This window comes from Rhipicephalus microplus, chromosome 8, assembly GCF_043290135.1.
Source record: "Rhipicephalus microplus isolate Deutch F79 chromosome 8, USDA_Rmic, whole genome shotgun sequence".
NCBI lineage: Eukaryota > Metazoa > Arthropoda > Arachnida > Ixodida > Ixodidae > Rhipicephalus > Rhipicephalus microplus.
The window spans coordinates 67,737,158-67,763,150 of NC_134707.1; the positions used below are offsets into that span (position 1 = coordinate 67,737,158).

General features: G+C 41.6%; 1 protein-coding gene across 5 annotated transcripts; it reads right to left on the bottom strand.

The window, feature by feature from the left end:
- Positions 1-361: 361 nt before the first annotated feature.
- LOC119165861 (female-specific histamine-binding protein 1-like) lies at positions 362-25,119 on the bottom strand. Of its 5 annotated transcripts, none has more exons than XM_075872079.1 (6): positions 25,013-25,119; positions 16,674-16,750; positions 14,375-14,547; positions 3,421-3,495; positions 2,015-2,101; positions 362-665 (listed from the first exon to the last, which is right to left on the bottom strand). In XM_075872079.1, exons 3-6 carry the CDS (start codon positions 14,391-14,393, stop codon positions 535-537), a joined length of 312 nt encoding a protein of 103 aa, XP_075728194.1. In that variant the 5' UTR covers positions 14,394-14,547; positions 16,674-16,750; positions 25,013-25,119; the 3' UTR covers positions 362-534. The 5 variants fall into 5 exon arrangements, with proteins under 5 accessions (XP_075728194.1, XP_075728193.1, XP_075728196.1 ...); XM_075872078.1 differs by having other exon boundaries at positions 3,421-3,542; XM_075872081.1 differs by lacking the exon at positions 14,375-14,547.
- Positions 25,120-25,993: the final 874 nt, after the last annotated feature.

The following is a 25,993-nucleotide window of genomic DNA, read 5'->3' on the forward strand; positions in this document are numbered from 1 at the left end:
AATGTAAGGAGAGGGACAGTCGGTGAACGGTATCCGGCTCACGACTAAAGTTTCTTCTACAGTTGCGCGATTTTAGGGCTGTATATGGGGGTGCCGATAATAGCTGATTGCATGTGGTTGAGGCAAAGCCCCGCATTTCCCGGTATAGGGCTTATTGCTTCACAGATTCCGGCGATGTATTGAATCGACACGTGGTTTCGTTGTGGCCAACTTCAAGAAAAATATGTCCTGGTTGAAGTTTTCTTATTACTTCAAATTCAACACAAGATTCACACTCACAGCGTGTATTCAAGATATTTAGGGTGGGTACGGCGGGTGCTTAGACGTACAAACATCTGATAAATAAAAATTGCACGCTGTGTTCCGTGTACAGAAAAGTTTATTTCTAAGTAGTCCTGATAGGTGGCGGCAGTGACTAGAAAGTGCCTAGCACAAGAAACCTAGGTTACAGATATCGTCGAGCGCACTGCATCAAACATGGAGACATGAGATGGCAACACCACAGTTTGACGTTGAAGGTACGATACTCCCAAGTTATTCTTCCATTTCTGGAAAGCAATCACTTGTGAATACGTCCCGTACCGGTAGACTGGCAGCGTACTCATTGAACTTCTCCAGACAACTGGTTGGAACATTGTCAGAATCTTTTGCCGATAGTTCGTACCCTGGAATAGAATGCAAGCTTTAAGTGTCACGGAATACGACAAACATATTCTTTAAGCTGAAAACTAATGTATTCAAGACAACGTACAATGATGCATGGTTAAGAAACAATAGAAAAAAAGTATCCTTCACTGTTGCGTTTTGATTTTAACTTACCAGTTATTCATAGTTTTATAGCATACACAGTGATATAAACTCAAACATATATAGCGATTCATCTTCTTAGGATATAATGTGCAATTTGTGAAGCAAAAAACTATTATTTCTTAGTGTTCGAAGAGCTGATATGCAAATTTACACTTCCAATATCCCAAAACACGCCTTACAAAAACCAAGTATGCGCAAGACGCAATGTGTCCAATCTGTTCTCGCTGCATTGTACAATCATTTCGATTCATGTCTGTACCTTTGGCTGGTAGCACTAAATCCAAAGACTATGTTTCCAGCTTATTCTTTTTAATCATACTGATGCTCTGTTAGTCACCCATTTTTGAAGTCACCCATATTTTCATAAGTGTAATAAATCACCAAGTATAAGATGCAGGCACGATAAACGTTTAGCGTAAATATATAGCGTGTATAGCGTTAGGCGTGTTACCTATACGAAATTTCTGGTGTTAACTGTTTAGGGAAGAAATTATCAGTAACAACTTTTCTACGCGCGCATAAATGTGGCCAAATTTAACAATCATCAGAGGGTGGATTGAATTGATTTTTGTCTAAAAAATAAGTTCATCAAAGTTCGCCGAAAAATTTTTGTATTTTGATGCCCCTGTTGTGACAACCAGTCTGCAGACTGCAGTTTCGGTGGATAAGGCTAAGAGATTTATTCGGCAAAGGAAGCTTTTTTTATATACATGGCTAGCGTTTTTACAGCGATGTCTGAAATAGCGCCCAGAAAGAGAAGGAAGAACAAAATTTAGTTTGTATTTGCTCGCAGAGCTCATCTTACGTTTTTCAATAAAGGCCAACAATTTTAGCTGTAGAAACATTTGTGTGATTGTCATCCTTGATACGAGTCTATGGATATATATTAGACAAAGCTTCATATCACACTAAAAGAGTTCCTTCAACCATTTCAAGTGCACCTTTTTTCAATGCACTGTAAAACACTTGCACAAAATTTTGAATAAGAATATCATTCATCTGTGTTTGTCGAAAACAAGAAATTCGTGTACAGTTCTCTATATTAGGCAAAGAGAAAAACAGATAGAAGGCAGCTCATCCAGTTATCTAGTAACTTAAGTTTTCATACACTTGAAGTGAATACTTCAGGAAAAGTGCGCGATACCTTCGCGAGAGCGCTGTGTTACAATTTCTGGTCGGAATGGAAGTCACTGAAATTACGTACCTCCCTCAGTTCCGTCTGCGCCAAGAGCGTAGACAACATAGCAATTGTCGTCAGAGAATGCAAGGACGTCTGTGAAAACTTGTCCATCTACAAGCGGATATAAAAATAATGCATTGTGCTTAACTGTAACAGGCATGTGAAAGAGTTTCGGAATAGATTTATTAAATTGTTGTGAAAGTTTATTATCACACTTAGTCATTTCATAGGATTACATTGGTTCCAACCTTCAACCTTGAAACTACGCTTCTAGTTTTTTAGCAGTTGAGCCGAAGAGATGGTTGATTACTGTTTTATTTGACTATGTCTCTGTTTTGTTAAACCCTTGAAGTGCCGACGTACATCACTCTAAATCATTACGGCGAGTGTGAGGCGCTGTTATTGTTGCCTGCGGCGGATAAGTAGCACGACATAAGATAATGAGCCGAAAACTAATCAATGAGATGTACAATAAGGCTTGAAGAATCCAATTCGAGAAAATGTGACCCTCGCTATTAATTTGTGTAAATCTTCATCGCTTGAAAAAATACGGAAGTGATTTCCATACTCGGTGACTTAGTGTGCAGTTCATGTAATGTTGTGTGATTGTCAAACATAACAATGTGATTTTAAGAGAGAAAAAAATACAACGCCCTTCAGCTTGCCCCAGGGAACTAATTCAAAGCCTAACAATTCTCTTAATTATATTACGCGTTCATAAGCACATCACACGCTAGTTGCGTCAAGTGTGAGACAACGGAAAAACTGTGCTACGCTTTTTGAGAGTCAACAGAAGGTGAAAACCAATACAGACTGCTGCGATACGGAACAAGTAGGACTTTAGATACCGTTTGTTTGTTGAAGAAATATTCATTTCTGACTTAGTGCACTAGCAGAGCATTTTTTTACCTTTGGTGGTGTTCCTGAGGGCAAAAATCAGACGAATCTCAGTATTGTGGCAGCAAATGTAAGAGTAAGTGTTTGTGCTACTGTAATAAAACAGCACGTAAAATATTTTGGCATGAAATATAGCTTTCAGTACTTGTACATGGGTGCATTTATAGCTGTTTCTGCTGTGAGTATCAACAAATAGTGCTTCTGGCAACGCTTGTGAAATCTTTTTATGGTTGAGTGATGCACCTCAGTGAGTCTACCAAGCCATTCATTAAACATTTATTTCACTTGACAAAGTTCACTGGTCACCTCTTTTTAAGATATCAAGAAAACAGAGCAAGTACACGTTAATTCAGAGGAAATATCATCATTCTTACAGCTAGCGCTGGCATGATATTTCCACCACACAAAACTCACGCCTGAGATCTTCTAGCTTTATGTAGTCAACGGTAAGTAGGCGTTTATCATTTTGGTTTTACGCTTTGTGCATCCGAAATAACGTGCATTGGTACCGAAGGCATAACAGCAAAAGTTACCTTCCGTAACGTAGGTGATGGCGTTTTCTTTATTGTAGCCGTACATTTTAGCAGCAGTTGCCTTTTCTTGAGAACCTTGGCGGAAAGTTTTTTTAGAAGAGGATTGGAGGTGTATCTGCAGGCTCAGTTTCATGCAACAATTATTTACAGACACAATATCAAGAAATGTTTTTCTACAAAGATATAGTTTATTCAATAATATCAAGAAAGCAAGCCAGTTTATTATGGGATAGTTTTGCTCATGAAAACGAGAAATAAAATTAGCTCTGCGTTGTCACAGGAACGTATATATTGCCAGAATTGCCCACTTTTGTTTAGTGTTGAACGTGCTGTGTATATAACAGTGTAGTAGGATGGCGAGGTAATTAACTGTGTAGTTTCATTGCTTTTCTAAAAATCACGATCGCGGGGTATCCCGATCTCCGAATACTGTCATTATAGAATTCTGGTGCCGTTTTATGGAAGGCGGCTCTTCAATCACCATAGTGCCAGGATAATACCCAGAGCCGTCGCATAGAAATTGTTCAAGACAAGTTTTTCAGGAAACAATATGTGCGTTCTAAGAATTGAGACAAAGCTTAAAATTGCGCCAACCACTCAGGCTTACTTTTAAAAGTTTTGTCCGCATAACTCATCTTTTCGGTGCTATAACTATAGACGGGAGGGTCTTTTTTATGGTAAAAGCGTTTGCATTACTCAGTTAGGCACTTTTACCTTACGATATGACAGTTTGTGCTCGCATCTTAATTGAGAATGTACGAAACGCAAGATTCACTACAACGTTAGCTTGTTCGAGGTTTCTACCACAGGCCGAGAAGCTTATGGTCTGAAAAATTACTATATACGTTTAGGTGACGCACACTCAGCGAACCGTAGAAGTAAAAAAATCTGTCAACTGTGATGAAGTGTCGAGGCTTTTTGTGTTGTAGCTTTTCACAAACCAAAGCAATTCTAGAGGTATTATCTTATTCCGCTCTGTAACTAACTTTTCACAACATTTATTAGGCGTCACAATTCCTAATTTTCCGCAGAGCCACGAGATATATCTATAGTTTGCGTAATTTTTGCAGAACAGCCCTAGAGAACACTAAGGCACTAAAAGTTTGAATCGTAATGTATTGATTTTCTTCTACACACCTTTTTTTGTCCAGTTTTATTTCACTATAATTAACAGAAGCGTTATTATTGTATTCGCCTGTATACTAAGCAATGCCACAGCACTTTTAAATAGTTTGCTCAAGTTATGCTTTAAGCCTGCTAACACCTCTGTGAAGAGACTAGGAAACACTGTGGTGCAGATTCCAGCTGGCTCTTGCAAATACACTTTGATACACGAGAATCAGTTGAAAAACAAGAGCCTACTAGAAGTGCATATGACATATACTACTGCATGTGTGCTCTTCCTGTGCATTATTGCAGCACTAAAGCCAGTTACAATGATTCACCATTCACCTAGACAGCCGACTCTGTTCTGAGAAGAAGCTTTTGACTGTTTGAGAACCTGTAGGCGAAGCCTAACGCCGAATAAAATGCCTTTGTATGTCACACCTTCTGTAAATACGCTTTCAATCTCACAGCACCATCTTTCAATAAATATATTATTTTCGACATTAAGAGTATACTTTCGATTCTCGAGTATATATATATTTTCGAAATGATTCTAACTGCAAATGTGTTGAATATAAATTCGACAGCTATACTACTTGGTACAATGTAGTATTTTTGCTATAATTTAGGAGGTATTGCTGAGAACTGTCAAAAAAGGACCATATCTTCAATGACAACGTGCAAGAATCAAAGCAAGTACTTTCCGATTAAAAAAATGTCAACACCGGGATGGGGGGCATTCCACAAAGTAAGTGCCGCCTATCATAAATTGGCTAGTCTGAAGGCTCGCATGTAACTTCAATATGCTTTGGTTTTTTTCTAGGATTATCTATGCTTTCATTCTTAGTTGTCATTGAACTAGAATCTCGGTTTGATTGGCTGTTGGCATGACTGGCATGTGGTAAGCGATGCTGCGTATATATGTGGTTTCCTGTTCCCAAAGTAACCATTTTGTGAGTTATATTCAGTGCTTAACACACCTTTCTCTATACGAAGTACATTGGGCCTAACAGCAATACTTGCCCTCACTTTTGTATGTGATGGCGTTTTATTTATTGAAAAGTGTGGAATTGGACTATTTGGTAATCTATTAAGAAACTTCTCAGCACAAAAAAAATTCAGGCAATGAACACGAAAGACACCGACGAGTGCGTCGTCTCTTGCGTTCATTGTTTAAATTTTTGCGCGTAAAAGTTTAATCATTCTTTATTGTGGGGAGGCGTGTCATATAGTCAGCCGGAAGGAAATTCTAGCGCTACGAAGATGCCGGAAGTGAACAAAGATTGGCCTTTTGCAATGCTAAATTCATAATTCAGTTAAACTTGCAGCCCCTACAATATCGAACGTCGTGAGGCTACACAGACCAAAAGCCACACTTGCTGCTCGCATTTTATTTTATACGGTCAGTATCAGGGGTGTACCGACTCTTTTGGCAAGTGGGGGCAAGCCTACCTGAACAATCATCAGCCGCAATATATATATATATATATATATATATATATATATATATATATATATATATATATATATATATATATATATATATATATATATATATATATATATATATATATATATATATTAATAGATAGATAGATATATATATTGAATGAATTAGACAATAATGACAAGGAAAGTATACGGGAAGTTACTAACACAAATATAATGTAAATTAGAATTAAGGAAAGTGTGTGCAAAAGTAACTTGCCTGCTCGCGGCAAGTTAGTTTTTCACCCAATTTTCTTGTTTCTTATTTACAACTTATCGGTTCTCATAACTTCCCCGATACATTTCTTGGCATTATGGTCTTTTAGATATCATTAATATTGTGTCAAATCTTGAAAGTGTCAAATCTTGAAAGTGTCAAGTACAACATACAAAATAGAACTGGCAGAGCTTTCGAAGTTGATTAATAGACGTAAAGTATGCGATGTAAGAAGATATAACATGGAGAGAATTGAACACGCTCTGAAAAACGGAGGAAGCGTCAAAGCAGTGAAGAGGAAACTTGGAATTGGCTAAAGTCGGATGTATGCACTAAGGGACAAAGAAGGCAAAATAACTACCAATATGGATAGGATAGTTAAAATAGAGGAGGAGTTTTACAGAGATCTGTACAGTAGCCGAGACAACCACGACCTTAATACTGTAAGAGCTAGTAGTAACCCAGATGACACCCCACCAGTAATGATAGAAGAAGTCAGAAAAGCTTTGGAAAGCATGCAAAGAGGCAAAGCTGCTGGTGAGGATCAGGGAAAATCAGATCTGCTGAAAGACGGAGGACAGATTGTGTTAGAAAAACTAGCCACCCTGTTTACGAGGTGTCTGCTGACGGGAAAGGTACCAGAGTCTTGGAAGAACGCTAATATCATCCTAATACATAAGAAAGGAGAAGACAAGGACTTTAAGAATTACAGGCCGATAACCTTGCTCTCTGTATTATACAAGCTATTTACAAAGGTAATTGCTAACAGAGTAAAGAAAACATTAGAATTCAATCAACCAAAGGAACAAGCAGGATTTCGAACAGGCTCCTCAATCAGCTAATAGAGAAATGCTCAGAATATAACCAACCACTATACATAGCCCTAATTGATTAAGAGAAGGCATTTGATTGAGTAGAAATATCAGCCGTCATGCTGACACTGCGGAATCAGGGCGTAGATGAAGTATATATAAACATTCTGGAAAAAATCTACAGGGGATCAACTGCTACAATAGCACTTCATAAAGAAAGCAACCGAATAACAATCAAGAAGGGTGTAAGGCAGGGAGACACAATCTCCCCAATGCTATTTACCACATGCTTACAGAAGGTTTTCAGAAGCCTAGAACGGGAACTGTTGGAGTTAGGAGTTAATGGAGAGTACCCTAGTAACCTGCACTTCGTCGATGATATTGCACTGCTGAGTAACTCAGGGGACGAATTGCAACTCATGATTTTAGAGTTAGACGAAGAGAGCAGAAAGGTGGATTCTAAATCTATTCTGCAGAAAAGGAAAGTAAGGTACAACAACCTCGAAAAAGAGCAGCGCTTCGAGATATGTATAGAGCACTTCAAGTTGTAAAAGACTATGTCTACTTAGGGCATGTAATAAGCGCAGAGCCCAACCACGAGATTGAAGTAACTAGAAGAATAAGAATGGGGTGGAGCACATTCGGCAAGCACTCTCAAATTATGACAAGTAGATTGCCACTATCCCTCAAGAGGAAGGTATATAACAGCTGTATCTTGCCGGTACTTAGCTACGGAGCAGAAACCTGGAGACTTACAAAGAGGGTTCAGCTTAAATTTAGGACGACGCAGCGAACAATGGAAAGAAAAATGGTAGGTGTAACCTTAAGAGACAAGAAGAGAGCAGAGTGGATTAGGGGACAAACGGGGGTTAAGGATATCATAGTTGAAATAAAGAAGAGGATATGGACATGGGCCGGGCATGTAGCGCGCGGACAGGACAACAGCTGGTCATTAAGGGTTACTAACTGGATTCCCAGAGAAGGGAAGTGGTTTAGGGGGAGACAGGAGGTTAGGTGGGCAGATGAGATTAAGAAGTTTGTGGGCATAAATTGGCAGCAGCAAGCACAGGACCGGGTTAACCTGCGAAACATGGGAGAGGCCTTTGTCTTGCAGAGGACGTAGTCAGGCTGATGATGATGATTATCATTATTATTATTATTATTATTATTGCGTAAAAACACGAAAAAACAAGCGTTTTGGTATACACTCCTTTTCATTATATATATATTTGTTATTTACAAAGCATGTGTTCTAATACCTTCCCCAATTCATTCCTCAGCCACGGCCAGACATCAGTGGCTGAACGCGTGCACTTTCTTACGGCCTGCGCACCCAAGGAGGGAACAATAGGGCAAATTCTTCACAGCTCGTTTCAGCGGTCGCCGAGTGGGGGCTCTTCGAACCAACCGTCTACTCTCCCAACCCCTTTTCTTTCTCAGTTGATGCCTCGCCTTTGGCCGAGTCAACCGACCACGCTTGCCGCACGTGTTTTGGATCTGCCGTTGAATATCACCGATACCAATGAATACAATTTCATATACATGTTTCACCAAGTAAGAATACTTGTTGGGCATTTCAGTTGCATATTTTCTCATTCCGTTCCTTATTGCGTCGTTACAATATTTTCAGGGTGCATCGGGTTAAACTGGTACCCGTGGACTAGCCGGCATCGAAATGGTGTAGTGGCTCGTGCCCTTTTGTCGCTCGCGCCCTGGGAAAAGCCCAGGTATTTCGTTTCCCCAATTTCCGAGTGACGAAGATTTGTGAAACTTGCTCGCTACCTAACAGGGAAACATGTGTATCCAAGGAATCTTGAAAAGCAAAATGTGCTGCATGCTGTCCAAGTTTTTTCGCCACAGGTATGTGCGGCGGTACAAAATCTGCAGGAGAATTACCGTGGAGACAGGGACCTGCATGATTTCAAGCACGCGCATGCTACGATTCGTTTCATGAAAACCATAAAGGAATCGTTTGATATTAATGATACTCCCTGCGCTAGAAGTGGTTACAAGGCGCCGATTCACAGTCCACATGATCATCGTTTGCTGTGGATTGAAAACAAGTTCACTGTGTACATAAAGAATGTACAGTCCTGTTCACTCGCCTCAGGCAAATGCGCTCTCACAAAAGAGGCCTTCCAAGCGTTGCTACTCACCGCAATCCCCTGAAGAAGCTACACGCTTCTTGCTTGAAGAAAGCGTCAGTTACGTGCTGACTAAGAAACTAAATAGCGGCACTGTTTGAGGCACTGTTTGGGCGAAGTCGACAAATGTGTGGCGGCAATGACCGATTGGACGCCAGAGCCATTAATGTTGCCATTGATCGGATTGTGAAGGCTAAGTAATTATGCCCAAAAGAAGCCGAAACGTAAAGTTGATGCTGTGTAGTGGCAGCCACACTGTTTGAAAAGTTTCACGACGAGCTGGAAAACCTAACGCAATATCAAGCCCCTACACCAAGTTCAGTGACTTACTCGGGTTAGTCATATGTTGGCGGCTACATTGCCAAGATAGTAACAGATTTTGGTTGTGGATTCCGTGAAATACTAGTCACAAAATGCAACAAAGACAATCCTTTGTACGTCCTGTTGCAAGGCCAAGACCAGAGCCGGCTATGCTATCCATGGCCAGAGTTTCTTGCTCTTTCGAACAATTTATCCATTTGTTTGACCACGTGGCAACGTATCTGCCAAGAACGAATACGCTTGAAGTTATTCAGCTACTCGTCGAGCGTCGGCTCGAACGCGCGCCAGTACTGAACTATTCAGAGTGTGTTGACGACAACCACGCAAAACGGTCCGCAGCTCTAATAGCCGAAAAATTCATGAGAATACTTCTCATCAACCACACGAAGAAAATCACCATCTCACAAGAGAAGCCCTCTAATTATTCATTCAAACCGTCCAGAAAAGTAATCAGATTGTGAGCAAATGAACTTTCCTTTCTCGAAGAGAAAGCAAAAAAAAGAAAAATTCCTTCTGCGTGGTGCTTGTTTACGTAGTAATGCCTATTCTGTTTTAATTTTTCTACATTCGTACTGAAATTTGCTAAAGTGAATGTTTGCAGTGCAGCATGTATTATTCAATAAAAGTTATTGGAAACAATTATTTCGCACATTTTTTTAGTGTGCCTCGCGTTAAAATGTTTTTTCAAATGTTTATGATTCGGTGCTTCACGAATATAATGTTACACTGCTGGACCCTATTATGCAGGAAATTCTGAAGGGAGAAGGAATCTTCTATATTTGAAGATGCCTGTGTAAATTAGCACGCAGAAGTATCACCTGTAGCCAGGGCCGGGTTAGAAGAGCGGCAAGTGAGCGCGCGCCTTTCTTCTACCCCGGCCGTGCTGTAGCTCAGCTGGCAAGTGTTGGGCCGCAGCGCTACAACTAGCGGTGGTGAATGGTGGGAACTAGACCCGAAGAGCAGGCCTTAAGGAGGTGCGCCCCTCGCCCCTCTAGTCCGGCCATGCCTTGGCATTATTGTCTGTTAGATCTCATTATTAATGGGTCAAAACACAGAAAACTAAGCCCATATGTATACTTTTCCTTCCCTTATTCATTAACGAGGGTCTGGTACTGGCAGACTTGGTGCCGTTGGGTTGTATACGAGGGACTATCGGTCAGCTGCCCACTCGTAATAAGTTCACGTCCTACGTGACACCACACAGGCTCGTAAAAGCGTGTTCCACACTCGCTGCTATGGCTACAGATGGCGCTGACTGGCACTGCCACGTTTATATACACATATAAACCTAATAAAGTGGCTTAGAACATTGCCGCCGTGATAGCTCAGTGGTTAGTGCATCGAACGTGTTATTCGAAGGCAGTAGCTTTGATTCCTGCTGACGGCAAGTTATTTTTTCAACCACTTTGCTTTCCTCTTATTTACATTGAATTGGTTCTAATAACTTCCCCTGTACAATACTTAGCCTATACAGCCCTTAGTAGCAGAAGTAATGATCTATGCTTTTAAAGAAAATATTTTACGAAAGCAGAAAATACTTTGTATACTGACCTGTTCATAAAAAGTTTGTCCGTTTTCACCCCTAACTGCATCAACAAGTCACACAAGAATAAAAGCGTGAGCAAGTGACGCTATATTATAGGGCCCCTGTTCAGTGCTTGCCTACTCTGCACAACTGAAGCACAATACACAATAACGTCAAAAATCCGACCTGCACCACAAAGTGCCTAACAGTAAATTCATCATAGTAGAAATTTTGGGAAAATATACTATGTTGTAACCTTGCCTCGTAACATTTTCACTCTAGCATAAGAACATAATAGAGTGGTTACTGCTGGGACGGGAAACTTCGCCTGACTTGTTGGTTTCATCAGCGTGCAACCGAGAGTGACCACTGTCGAAAGTAAAGAGGCTCAGCACCCCCCCCCCCCTTCTAAATTTTCTCACTGTGGGCCTCGTGCAGCCTTTGTGCCCCGGCTGATACGCCGATGATCTGTATGTACTTCTACACTCGAAGTACTCTGCCATTCTCTATTCTCCAACATTGCTGCTACCTGTTGCGCATTATACGTGTTGGCGCTAACACTTTACAAGACACGCCGTTATCGGTAATGCGTTACACTCTCCGGTAACTAAGTAACGTACTCATTACGATTTCGGAACTGTAACGGGTAACGTACTGCCATTAACATTTTTTCGTAACGTGAGGTGCCACGTTACCTGTCACTTTTTCATTCCAAAAGTGCCACATTCCCAGAATTTACCCCGACGAATTCTTTTGTGGCAGCGATGGAGCACTGTCACCTACCTGGCGCTGACTAATGGAAGCGTGGATGGAGTTGGCATTGAAGAAATTGGGGGGGGGGGAAAGGGAGGTATCTTTAGCAGGCACCGATTCCCTGAGTGGACATAATACGCTATAGCGCACTGCGGCTCGTCTTAGAAAGGCTGGGTATCTTAAGACGTTGCTGTGGCCGAAAGCGTGTACAGAGCTCAGGGCCACGTACCATGAGCTGCAGATTATGGAGTACGGGAAAGTATGGGAAGATGCCAAATAATCGAGGCCATTTCTAACATACATCAGCTTTCTCTATGCACACAGGTTCAAAAATATCGGCTGGCACTTTGGTGTCCACACGGTTTTTTCCGCCCCAGACAGGTTAGCCTTGTTCCCAAAGAGGAGCAGTCCGGTCACAAAACGCGAAGTTGCATGCCAGGTAAAGCTTCGTAATCGGTTTCTGGAATGTGTGCGGGGGAGGGGGGTGTTGTCTACAGAGTCGTTTTGTCGTGGTGAGCCTGCCACATCTGCCAGAAAGGCAGGTGTCTCAATGGCTGTACCCGAGAGCACGACAATAATGTTTGAAAAAAGTCCGACGGCTTTCTGGTGATTCATTGTGATAGCTGCAGCTGCTGCCCTGTGCTCGACAGCACCACAATGTCGTACCAGTATAGAGCCAAAAGCCAGCGTTTGTACCTTCGCCCAACAGTCCAGAAAGCAGGCGGCCCTTCTCTCCGTAAAAAAAAAAAGGTCTCGTAGAACCGTTTCTGCTGCCCAGGCGTAGAGAGCGGACGAAGGACTTTTTCGCCCCAATCTGTCTCGTCACACGAAAGTTGCCGATGGTATGTCCAACCTTCTTGCCGAACGCTTGATGAGCATATATTTTGTTGGTATGCTGAACTTAGCCCGTGCAGCAATGGCAGACGGCGTTCTCATTAACGTTTCTAGTTAAAAAGCTCCCGAGTGAGGGAAGCTGATTTTGAACACTTTAACATAAACGCTTCCGCTTTTTGCGGTAAGTAAACCGAGTAAAATGAACGGGAAATGTTTATGCGCAAATATATTTCCAGGTGAATAGGTCGTTAAAACAATTCATTACATTTACAATTTTTTCGCATTTATTTTGCCAGGAGAAGCAGCTTAAAGAATTGCCGTAAATTTGTTGATAGTCCAGTAATGCGTCCTTAGCGGAGAGCGTTTATCCTAACGAAAATAGTTAACTCGGCTAGTTTGTCGGAATTTATGTTAAGGCATTGATGATTGAATCTCACATTAGGCATTATGTGACGGTAAGACAAAGAGCTTAACCATATACTACAGTTCGAAGCCATCGCAGGCAACTACAGCGGCAAATAACTATATGCTCCATGATATTGACAAGGTTCTGTGCATTTGGAAAAACAATTCTAGTTAAATCAAGATTTTGGGTAAAATCTTCGTTTGGTTTAGAAGTATTGAGTGAAAAATAAGTGTGAGCTTCGTAATATATATACTCAGGGTTCCTGCAGCAAAAACAAAATGATTGATAATTATTATTGCAGAGTAACGGTAGAGGCTAAGTCTGTTGCTCTTTTTCGGTAACTGTAACGGTAAGGCGTTACACTTTTTGTTGGTCACGTAGGGCGGTAAGGCTTTCCTTTTTTGTTGGTTTAATGAGTAACGTGATTATTTTTTTCTTTTTGTAACGGGAACAACACTGTATGTGACTTCACTTTCTTAGCACTCGTAGCGTGCTGCTCTTCTTAATGAGTCACTTACGTAAGCCAATCGAAAAAAATTATAATCGTAGGGAAGGCTCTTGGGAGCGCTATAAGTGTCTTAATGTGACAGAGCGGTATCAGTGCGCTCTTTTACTATCGTAGGCTTCCTAGGTGTCAATTATTTTATTTATCAATGCAGTGCTATAAATATATTGATAAAACATTGCCATGATGACGTGGTGTGTCCTTTTGTCACGTAAATGAAGACACAGCCACATTAGGAGCTGCAATTCACCAATCTACCCCACTCAGGGAAGTCGAAAGAAATGTGTGTATACAAGACAAGAGTACGTAGGCAAATGATAGAACCAACTATGTTCGCGTAAGGCGAATGGTGTCTTCAAGATTTTAGTTACATCTTTTAGTACATTTTGTACAGATATCTTGTCCAAGTGGCAAAAAAAATGATACCATAGCCACTGGTCAACGTGTCATGGTTGCCGACACCAAAAACTCTACTACCGTGAAAGGAGTGTGGCCATGTCAGTTGAATTTATTGAAGTTTTCGAAGACTTCGATGGCTGTGTTACTTATTTATTGCCAGCCCTGCCACCGTGGTGCCAAAGTATTTGTCTGCTGACCCGCAGGTCTAGAGTTGAAACCTGGGTGCTTCGGCTGAATTTTTGATGGAGGTGAAGATGCTGTAAGCCGAAGTGCTCAGATTTGGGTGCTCGTAAAAAGAACCCCACGTAGTCCAAACTTCCGGAGCTCTTCAGTACGGCGTCTTTTATAACGTTATGGTGGTTTTGGAACATTAGTATCGACATAACTTCACAATATCATGTTGAAATTTTCGCATATCAAATAAGCAAGAAATTTGTACTTACTAAATTGCATCAGCATCATTCATAAACATAAACCATGCGTCAACGCTCTTCTCATCCTCATTGAAGCTGTCAAATGCAGCATACAGACATCTGAAGTTGTTTCCCCACACTGGGTCATTCTTGTAGGTTGCTTTTACCATGTCGTAAGCGTCCACAACACTATTTTTGAGATGCTGAAATGAAATGCATGTAATAATTCTGAAGCTTGAACTGAACTATTCTAATTTTTAGCACGTTACCTAATAGTTAGTCATGCAGCCTCATCAAGGTTTAGTTTTTCGGCGTCTGCCTAGATCCCCTTGATTGGTGTCGCAAGATGAGAAAATAGAATGCGAATTTACATTGAAATTTAATTGGCCAAATACATAACTTACTCATTCAGTAGGAACTGTGGCCACCACCCTCGATGGTGGCGGTAAAAGAGCTGAGCGCAAAATTGGCATACAACAAAGGTACACAGATGACCTCCCTATGTTACTACATGCTCTGGCTTCACATGTATATAGGATCATGCATATTCTATTTGAAAAATATGAGTTCTCGGAAGTACTACAATGTATCGTTGGGCGACAGAAGCTAGTGAAATCATGGAAGAGACAGAGAAGAAGATGACATAATCGAACAAGACCGTGCAAGAGTATGACTTTTTTGTGCACGTCGATGTCGTGCAGAAGTTTTCGTGCACATTGATGTTACGAATATCTGGAGTGTCAAATACTTGAAAGAAAAACGCAAGCATTTATTTTACTATGCCTTGTTTTAGCGAATTTTCATAAATTAGAGAATGTTTTAAGGTTGCATGCATCTACGAGGAAACACAGTGACCCTTCCTCAGTGAAGCCATGATTGACAACACGTCGTTCAGGTCATCTCAGCCTCCGAACTTCATGCTGGAGCTAACGTATTATGATATACCAATTCAGGTACTGTTTACTTGTGGAAGATTTAGCCCTTTTTCGCGATAAATATTCTGCAGTACTCATGCTTGTCAGTGCCACGTCATGGCGCAAAGGTGGTGAATTCAGTATAGGGGAATTATATCCTGCGCTTGGTATGAATCATCTCATGAAGTAAGTAATATGAGGCGCGTAAAACGTTAGAGACGTGCCTATTGCATTGCCAAGCGTGATTTGCCAGAATATCAAGTCAATCGTGGACAAATATTTTATTTCTTATAGACGTTAGTTTCCTTTGAGCGATATGAGCTGCATCATATAACGAAGCAAGTTTTGTGAGGGATGTACTTGATAAGAAATCACTAACCACGTTTCAAGCGTGATTTGCATGAATATCTAGTCAACTGCGTACGAATGTATCACTTATGCTGTTATTGTAGTGTTGAGTGATGCTGCTTACTCTCTGTGTATTCATAACGATTCCTTTTATATCTATATGCACTAATACAAATTACGCCATGACTGCCCTAGTAAATTTCTAATTGGTGCAAACGCAAGCAAGGAAGACGCAGCACTCGTGTGAAAAAGTTCTGCTCCCGGAAGCACAAGACTGCGTCGCTGTATACGCCTCCTGTCATGATTCGTCTTCTGTCTAGAGCATGGATTTTTTGAAATGGACTTGCAATAACTAGTCAGACGCAATTGTTCGGAAAAACAATTTTGGCAGCAGACGCCTTTTCGTAAGACGACACTTCAGGCGAAGGTGTACTGACGCTAATGGTACGCGTACTTTTCTAAGGACGCGTATATTACACTGTAACATTCATGTAGCCAATCAGATGTGTTGTTAAGGTATGATTATATCTTTGTGTTAGTGCAATACATAAGAAACCTAAAAATAAAAAGAGAATGTATGAATATAGCAATAGTAAGTGTTACAGAGTTTACAGCAATCTTTATTCCGGCTTTTCACCGGATAATATGACAAATAAGAGAATGAAACAACAAGCATAATATTACGCCATCATTGAATAAAATACTTTTCTCTCCATTTAGTACACACGTAAACAACCTATACTAAATATTCACTTCGAATCACAAAGTACAAGTCGCTGAAAGAACAAGCGTTTGCCAACAAAAAAAATTATTCCTTGTGAAAGTTACGGAAATAGACCACCCTAGCCTACACCTTAATCAACTCAAGTACTAAGTCTACTTATTATTTAAAAACTGTCTGACAGCACACAATAAACGATGTGTTGATATTTGGTGCTGTCATGAGTTATAATGTGTCGTTACAATGAAAACTACATTCACTGCCTTTTACGCTGACTTCAAAACAATATATTCTTGTCATATGCTTCTACATGCAAAAATATCACAACCAGAAAAAATCATTTTACCTTCAATGCATCTTGGTGTGCTCCATTTGCTGCTTCATCCGCCCAAACTGGCTAATCGCCCTTAACATGGCTTAGAGCTGAAATGAAGGCAAGAGAGAGTGTGAGAAGCTTCATGTTGACTTCCTTCGAGGTTCAGTCGGTGGATGGGGTGCTTGGGCACTAGAAGCCTCCATATTTATACACGGCGCTATAGATGATTAACAATGAGGAAACATGAGTACATCATCGCGTCAGTCTATTACCGACAAGGCGCTATTTGCAAACTTGTTCGCTGGTTGATTGTTTCGTATATTATTACTAATGGCATGAGAATCATGCTGTAGTTATTATTCATTAATTTTTTACAAGCTGTCACCCTAACAATTTTTGGTTTTGAAGCTCTTACTTATGAAAATAGTTCTTGAAGGACACGTCATGCGATATGTGTCTACGCGGCAGACGTTTTACAGAAGATCATAACTGAGCCTGTGTGTTTATTGGATTTTTATCAAGCGGTCCTTCATTTTCAATAATTTTATATGTTATCAGCAGCATAAAGACATGCGGAAGGTGAAATTCAGTTAAAATAGTGCTGTAAATTATGCAGGCATTTTACTAACGTCTTATAGAACATCCTAATTTCATAACTTTGTGCTTTCAAATTTATAAATGAGATCGCACACACATCACAAAAAAGAGGTTTTCGAATGAAGGAGCTTAAAATTTCGTTCCAGCAACATTGCTTTAGGAAAACATGTTGTATAGGGCAAAACTTCAATTTTCTGCATTACACCGTCTGGGTACACACCATGCAAAAGATAATCAGCTGAAAAATTATGCATAACTTTGAAGTTATTCTTGAGAATTGGGCAAACCGCCGGGCTGCACCCAAGACATCTGCGAAGGGGGCAACGAGTGAGTAATACATTATCAGTCTACTCATCAGCCTCACTATACCCACTGCAGGACAAGTGCCTCTCCCATGTCCCACCAGTCAACTCGGTCCTCAGCATGCAACAAATTATACCCGCAAACTCTGGCAATCTAGTTCCTTAAAAACCAGTGGTTTTCCGGCCTATGTGCTACGTGTTTGGGCCTTGCATACTTCTTTTCAATTTCAACTATAATATTCCCAAACCCAGTTCTATCACCCACTTGCCTTCTTGTTGTGTCTTAATGTTACACATATTGTGTTTATTCCGTCACTCGCTCTGTCGCCCTCAATGTGAGCTGACCCCTCCTTGTAAACCTGAAGGTTTTCGCTGTGTAGTAAAGTATCGGTAAGATGCAGCTGTTGTACACTTCCATCTTGAGGAATACTGGCAATCTACCAGTCATCGATATAGAATGCTTTACGAATGTGCTGCACCCCATTATTATTCTTTTAGCTACTTCTACCCATTGTTATGCTTGAAGGATACTACCTGTCCTTTGAAGACAACTTCAAGTGCACTGCTACCTATCTCAAAGTGCTATTCTCTTCCAAGGATAATATACATTATTTTCGCTTTCTTCGAAGTTATTTTAGAACCTTCCTTTCTGATTTTCTTTTTCAATACAGTGCTCATGAATCGTTTTTCGTGTTCTGAGTTACTCAGCAATGCAATACCATCGGTGAAGCGCAGGTTACTAATATACTTTCCATTACCTTGAGTTCCTAGATCTTCCTTTTGCATGTCTCTCAGAACCTCCTTAAAACACGCGGTAAATAGCATTGGGGAGGCCGTGTCTTTTTGTCTTACATCCTTCTTTATTTGTAGTCTGTCGCTTTCAATATGGAGCACTATGGTGGCAAGTGATTGTTTGTAGATTTCTTTCAAGATGCTTTTATATCTTTCTACGACACCCTAATTTCCCAGACTCTACGTGACCGCTGATATCTCTACTGAATAAAATGCTTTCTAGTAGTCTATTAGTGATACGTATAGTGGCGGGGTGTATTGTGAGCATTCTTTCAGTACAGTATACACAATGTGCTCTTGCCGCTTCGCGCAACCTGAAGCTTGGCGTGGCGGGCAGCTTGTTCCGCGTTGCTGTTTTATCTCTGCTTCTTGAGCTCTCGCCTCAGGGCTTGCTTGCTGTATACGTATACATTGACTACCGTATGCCACGCTCTTCCTTCGGAGTAGAAGATTGTTGTTGGCGTTGCTGCTTCCCCTTTCAGGGGTGAAAGCTCTTGTAAAATCGCTTAAATGCAACAGCGCCCGAAGAATTAATAGCAGGGGGCTTACATCAATAGGCGAATCACATATTTGTTCGCACACAAATACAACTTTGTTCATACATGAGTAACTGCAAAACACCTTTGTTAGCACATATAGTACTGTTCTGTTCTCAAATAAATAAACTATCCTTCAGATTACAGTATAGGTCTACAGCATTGAATAGAATGCATCTTGATTCCCAATATGAACTTGCTTTTTAGTTAGCGCATTTCAATGTTTAATTGTTTCCGGAAAAAATTAGTTAGCAGACATGTTTCTTTCAGCTCAGTTTTCTATGATTTTACAAATATGGCCAAAACATTTTGAAATAGAGTGATGTTTGCGTACGTAAAATTTTCTGTTAATTCTTGTTTTATTGTAGTAAAGTGTTTAAAAAGAATTTTATCTCCGTTTATTGTTGTGGTTAGAAAGACACTTCCGTTCTAGACCAGCTTTCATTGCAGTGCAGCTCTCCTTCCTTCAGTACTGTCCCTAGACAAAACCGGCTACACGATTTTGTATTTGCTCAAGAGCAGCAATGAAGGTTACGTCAGTGGGGTCCCACATGACACAACCGTATGGCAAGATAGGTCATATGCAAGTGTGTAAGCCACAGGCTTTAAAGTGGCATGCCAACATCAAGAGTTTTTTTTAATTAAATTTATTGCCTTACCAGCTTTGGCTATATGAGTGTCCACCCATGGCCTCTGAACATTTAGAATATAGTAGCACACCTTGGTACTTGTATGTATCGTCTTGTTTTATGTTAAATCGGTTAGGTGGTATCATGACGGAAATGGTTTGATCCTCTTTAGAAATGAAACATATACACACTTCGTTTTGTTCAAATTCTTTTTCCATTTCATACACCAGTTATAAATGAGTGATAACTATTGTTGCCCCGCTACGGTGGTCTAGTGGCTAAGGTACTAGGCTGCTCACACAAAGATCAATGGATTGAATCCCGGCTGCGGCGGCTGCATTACCGATGGAGGCGGAATTGTTGTAGGCCCGTGTGCTCAGATTTGGGTGCACGCTAAAGAACCCCAGGTGTTCGAAATTTCCGGAGCTGTCTACTACGGCGTCTCTCATAATCTTATGGTGGTTTTGGGACGTTAAAGCTCACATCTCAATCGATAACTATTGTTGAAGTTGTCATGCATCACTTTGATTAGAAATTTTCGGTACATGACACATTCGTCAGCAAACAACCGTATAGAAAAGAAATTCGTGCAGAGATATCAAAAACAAAAATAAAAAATAATAGCAGACCAGAATGGTACCCCTGATGTAAAATATGCTCATTCGGAGCATTTACCGTTCAGTACTTCGGTTTGTCTTCTCTGAGAAAGGTAGCATTCAGTCCCATTAAAAACAGTCCTATCAATATCCACGGCGGTAAGTTAAAAAAATAACAGTGAACATGACACCGTGTCAAATGCTTTACGAAGGGAGGGGGGGGGAGGTAAGTTTATTTACAGAAAGGCAGAGAGGTCGGCCTGAGCGATAGCTTGCTCTAGCCTGCTACTCTACAGGGGGGGAAGGGAAAGGGGAAAAGAAAGATTAATGAATGACGATGGTGAGATAAAGAGGTGAGTATGTAGTGTTCTTTCTAGCTGGACACATTTCATAGCCGCGCACATAGTCCAGTTGTTTCCAAAAAAGTTATAACTGCTCTTGTGACCACAGTTGCACTGTTGGTGTCTTGCCAAGGGCCAAACATGGTCTCATCAGTTAATGACCTACTGCGATATAGTTCAGTAGAAGAAATCAGTGTTTGTCGTTCACGTGCGTATGCTGGGCAGACACAAAATATGGGCTCAAGTGTTTCTGGCACATCAGTGTGTTCACAATTATGACCGGTGTCAGGCCGCGTTCACACTGAGCATTCCGGCCGCCGAAAGTGCTCCGAATCCGGTTCGGCGGCGGCGAGGTCCGCCGAAAGGGCCCTCTCCGCGCCGATCGCTCTCGGACCGATTTTTGCGGCGTCTGCCGCCGAATCGGTCACCGCGGACCAATAGGAGCGCTAGTCAAGGAATTTTGAAAAATGGCGGCCAAGCCCTACTCACTTGTTAGGCTGCAGTGCACGTAACTTAATGTTGAAACCAACGGGAGTTTAATCTACTCTGTGCCTACTTCGCCTCCGTATTTCGTGAAAGAGGTGACCGAGCTTGCTGTTGGCGTGACCGAGCTTGTTGCGGTCCTGCAAAGCAAAACGAACCCACGAACGCCACTGGCGTTGGTAGTTTTTCTGCTCTTCGTGCATTACAAGACAGCCACTTGCCAGCAAAGTAAGCAGTACTGTCTTTTCTTGCTTCTTGCGTACGAGAATCGTCGAAGTATACACCACTGGATAGCGTAGTAGCGTTTGCGAGCCGCGACAACAACCGGGTGACAGCGCATCCATCCCGCGTTCGCCCCCGTAGTAGATGGCATATTCGGCGGCGCGGGGCGCGTCCAGTGCGAACGACGCTGTGTTTCGGCGGCAGGGAATTTCGGTCGCGGTAGAAAGCGGACGTTTTAGTGTGAACTAGGCATCACTGCGACCGATGATATGTGCATAACGTCTGGTGTACGCTACACCAAGACGAATGCGGTGGATCATACCTGTGAGTTGCCGTTTCAATTTAGGGGGCATGCGGTACCTCATTTCCGGATCCCATTTGTGAAGTCGCTGGTGTCGCCGTTCCGGTTTGGTTCAGTGCTGAAGTGTGTAGCTGCGCATCACGCAGCAAAGCAGGGCGTTCGTGTCAGCTCGTGAAAACGCAATGCGTACTTCAGGGGCACTGCTTAAGGCATTTTTAGCTTCAGCGTCTGCCTCTTCGTTTCCCATCACGCCGAAATGAGCGGGAATCCACTGAAAAGTTATAAGATGACCATTTGTTGAAGCAACCTGAATAAGTTCTGTGATTTCTATTGCCAAGCTGTAATACGGACTTTGCTTCATGATGCAATTAATGGTTTGCAAAGCGGGTTTGGCATCACAGAAAGTCATCCAGGCTCGAGGTCGCTCTCCGGAATTAAATCTTATTGCCTCCCGGATAGCGACAAGCTCTGCGACAGTTGATGTGGTTTTATGGTCCACTTTGAATCGTCGAGCGATATCCATGTCTGGGATGACAAAGGCTGCGGCGGAGGTGTTTAGCGTGGTGGATCCGTCGATGTACACGTGCAGAGAATCACTGTTTGTTGTCTAAATGTGATATAGGGTCGGCTGTCTCAGGCCAACAGAAGAAATGAGCGACTTCTTCGTGATTCCAGGTATCGTAAATGAAACAGGTGGTTTAGGCAGGACCCATGGAGGCACTGCAGGGGCATTTGGCGGAGAAAATCTTGATGGTATAATGTTTTCATGCCGCGATATTACTTTTGAGAAACTGCAATCTGGGTGAGTGGCGGGTAGTACTGACAGTGGGTGCTGTCTGTGTCTGCTCAGCAATCGGAGGTGAAATCTAAGTGGCTCGCAGAGCATGTATACACTGATGGGACAAGCCCGAGCTGCTTTACGAAAATCCAGGAACACACCTTTAACATATCCTACGCTATTCAAGCCCGATATCACATTGTGAAAAAATTCTACGAACTGTGTTGTGCAAAACAGTTCTCTATGAAAGTCATGCTGTTCGTCGATGAGCATTTTATGCATGTTTGAATAATTTAATAATTGTTCATATGAGATGTGTTCAACTATTCTACAAGAGATAGACGTAAGAAATATTGGTCTATTTTTACTAACGTTTTTTTTGTACCATATTTAGTTATTGGCACCACATGCGCAATCTTCCAGTCATGCGGTACGACAACTGTCACTAAAGATCTTTCAAATATTGCATTCAGGTACATAAGTATTGGCCCCACGCAACACCTAAGTATACACAGAAAAATTTTGTCTGGAACACTAGAGTTACTTAAATGAATGTCTTCAAATAATTTTTTTATTCTATTAACACTATGCTCGGCAGGAAGCATAGGCCGAATGCTTCTAGTAGTTGGATGCAAGTTACAGCTGTGTTTAGGCATTATTACCAAGTGGAAAAGTTGCCTAGGCCTGCGGCTTTGTCTCCATCTTCAGTAACGAAGCAACTATATAATAATAAACCATCAGATTACGAAAATACTGACGAAAAGCAAAACGTCCCCCACGGTACGTCGCCTCTAGAACTTGTACACAGCCTTCAAAAGATGTGACTGCCAGAGTGAGTGGGCTATGACCAAGCAGTTCCAACAGACGTACCTGCTGTAATGATTTTGTCTTTTGTTTATAGCTTGGAAATAATTTTTGTTCCGGATAAGAGTGCACGCACTTTCTTTATGCACGAATGGCTCGTCTATATGGTGGGCCTTCACCGTTGCTGGCTTTTCTACCTTCGACTCTTAATAACGATGCAGCAAAAGTGATATTGTTCTCTGCTTCATGAAAACGCAGCTTTCTTTTCACTTCCTTTTATACGCGAGTGGACCATTGTTTTATAGAGCATGCAAGAAAACACAGCATCGTGAACGCAAGTGCTGTGGTTGTGCGTTCCTAGTTAAATTCCTAAAGCAAGCAAGAAGGTGCATTCGAAAGAAAGAAGTGGGCGTGTTACACTGCGTACAGTCGGTTCAACGTATTTCTCAACATGGCTGAAGAATGGCTTGAGTTTGCGACTTTTCCCTTTATTTTAAACTTGTGCCTTTCACTTAGCCGCACCGAAAACCAATTATCAATTGAGGTCATATTTTACAATGCTAGAGCCGGAAAAATATCGGCCCGCAGTACGCCTATCATACTGGGATGTTAGAAGACATGGCTTCAATTCAGTACTGTTTGCGTTGGTAGCCCGTTATTTTCGCGGAAGGAAAAACTCGTGCGTCCAATATCTTATCTTTGGTCAATGTACTAACTTAGTTAAATAATAGAATTGGCAGTTTTTTCCTATATATTTTGACGATGATGCATTTACATTTTTAGTAATGTTCTCATGTGCGTGTTTTACTTGTTTATAGAATTAGTCATCTAGAATTACTTGCAGTTTTGAGCACTGAGCAGGCCGGAGTTAAACATGTGTTTCTTAAATTAGGGATCTGTTGAACAAATTTATCTCGACTTCTATTACAAAAAACACGGTCTGTCGCGAGCAGTTCTGGTGAGAGTTTTTTGTTAGGACTGACTCAGCATTCAGTTGAGTGTCCATTAAAAAAAATCCTTTTTCCATACTCTGTGCCACAGCTGGCTGCTCAACTTTACATTGTCTCACAGTCATCAACCCATAATAACGAAAATAACTCACCTAGAGCTAAAATGGTATCTGTAGTCATCTACGCAGTGACAGATGATGTACTTCTTGAAGAGTGATTTCTTTCATTGAGAAACCTATCGAAGAACAGACAGACAGACAGACAGACAGACAGACAGACAGACAGACAGACAGACAGACAGACAGACAGACAGACAGACAGACAGACAGACAGACAGACAGACAGACAGACAGACAGAGAACTGGATTGGGTCCTGAAAAACGCTGCTCCATTACAGCAACGTCGCTGACTGCTCCCACGTAGGAACAGGGAGGCCCAGCCTCACCGCCGCGTCGTGGGCTCTCTGGACAGCCTGTAGTTGTGGTAGCAGCTCTCAACTTTGTAAGGCAGAGTCCCAGTCTTCTTCTGTGAGCCGACAAGTGCCCCGTAATGAGGGCACTGCCAGAGCTTATGTGCTAAGTCACTAACTTCACCACAATCAGGAGAGGTAGAGTCGAAAGCCTCTGAGGAGACTATGCTGAGGAAAAATGGGCTTGGATAGGATCTGGTCGGGAGCATTCTTACGTGATGGCTTGAGGTCTAGACAACTTGTTGTGTGGTGGAGCAAATGACCACCTACTCAAGTGGTAGTGTTTAGCCACTTCCCTGAATATAAGTAAAGTGTCCCTGAACATCTCACTGCTAACCTACGTACCTACGTCCTCTTCAGCGCGGAAGGTTAGTGCGCTTGCCCGGGAGTGAGCAGTGTCATTCAGGTTTACTTGAGAGTCAAGTAGGGCGAGATGTGCAAAAACCAGGTAATAGTATGTGGAGAAAGTGTGCTATTTTCAACAAGAGAGACATAATAAGTCTAAAACAACTTGGAATATTTCTCCTTAGAGTGAATAAAGGACACAAAATAGAATCGGTGAAACTCACTCTCTGAATATGTATGCTCGTGTGCCGGAATATTTGATTCAAAAGTAATAATGTACCGAAAATTAAAGGCGCACTTCAATTACACTGACATGCTTCATTGCCTAATAATTTTGCTAGGAGTGCCCACAAGCAGCGTCTATGTTCACGGCATGCGCCAAGAGATGTATTACTTCAGTAGATATTTCAGGGTAAAAAAGAATGTCATTTGAAATACTCTCGTCAATTATATTTCAGTCCAACGTAAGACAAGTACTCGCCACGCATATTCTGCTAGTGATGTTTTAATGTGGTTAGCTGATTCACAACATCTGCACACATAGCTCTAACACAAAATATTATATGTTTAATTGGCCGAAGTTACTACCTGTATTTTTTAATATACGAAATAATTAACCTTTATTGACTCCATAGCGAAGGGAAGTAATACAAACAGGAAAACTGGCTGTGCTTTCAAGTGATTTAAAGTGCCATACGGACCTTAAATATCAGCACGCTTCTACTGAATGATGAATTCATCCAATCAGCTTTGTGCATATTGCATGCTGCAAACATTCATACCAAGCTAAACCAATTTCTGGCAGAATACGTGTAACGAGGGCATGTGACAAGTTAGGCTTGAATGTAATTTTTATTACCTCGATGGAAAAGCTAGGACAAAAAGCCACCACGTAGGGTTGACTTCACGAAGTCTTCTTCCAATAAAGCTCTCGACAGACGAAAAATTGGGTGCAACAGATCACCTTTGGGGGAGCTTCAGGGGGGAGGGGTAGGTTGTCAATGCAAAGATACAAGTATGGTCTCTTCGTTGACCATTTTTACGCATTTATTTTTAACGTTCGCGCTTTTTGTTTGGAGCCCCTTAGTGTCTAAGCTGATCCGCTGCGCATTGTTCGTTAGTCGGCGCAGCTCACGCAAGGTGCCCACTATAGACCAAGGTGATGTCGATGACCAATAAGTGCATCACAGACAACACACTTTTTG

What these genes read in the sequence shown, in the direction of transcription:
- LOC119165861 (XM_075872078.1), bottom strand. Translation starts at nt 14,514, where the DNA reads ATGGTAAAAGCAACCTACAAGAATGACCCAGTGTGGGGAAACAACTTC. An exon ending in CATCACCTACGTTACGGAAG is followed by an intron (nt 2,102 to 3,420) that starts GTAACTTTTGCT and finishes ATCCGCTTGTAG; the next exon opens with ATGGACAAGTTTTCACAGAC. An exon ending in CGCAGACGGAACTGAGGGAG is followed by an intron (nt 666 to 2,014) that starts GTACGTAATTTC and finishes ATTCTATTCCAG; the next exon opens with GGTACGAACTATCGGCAAAA.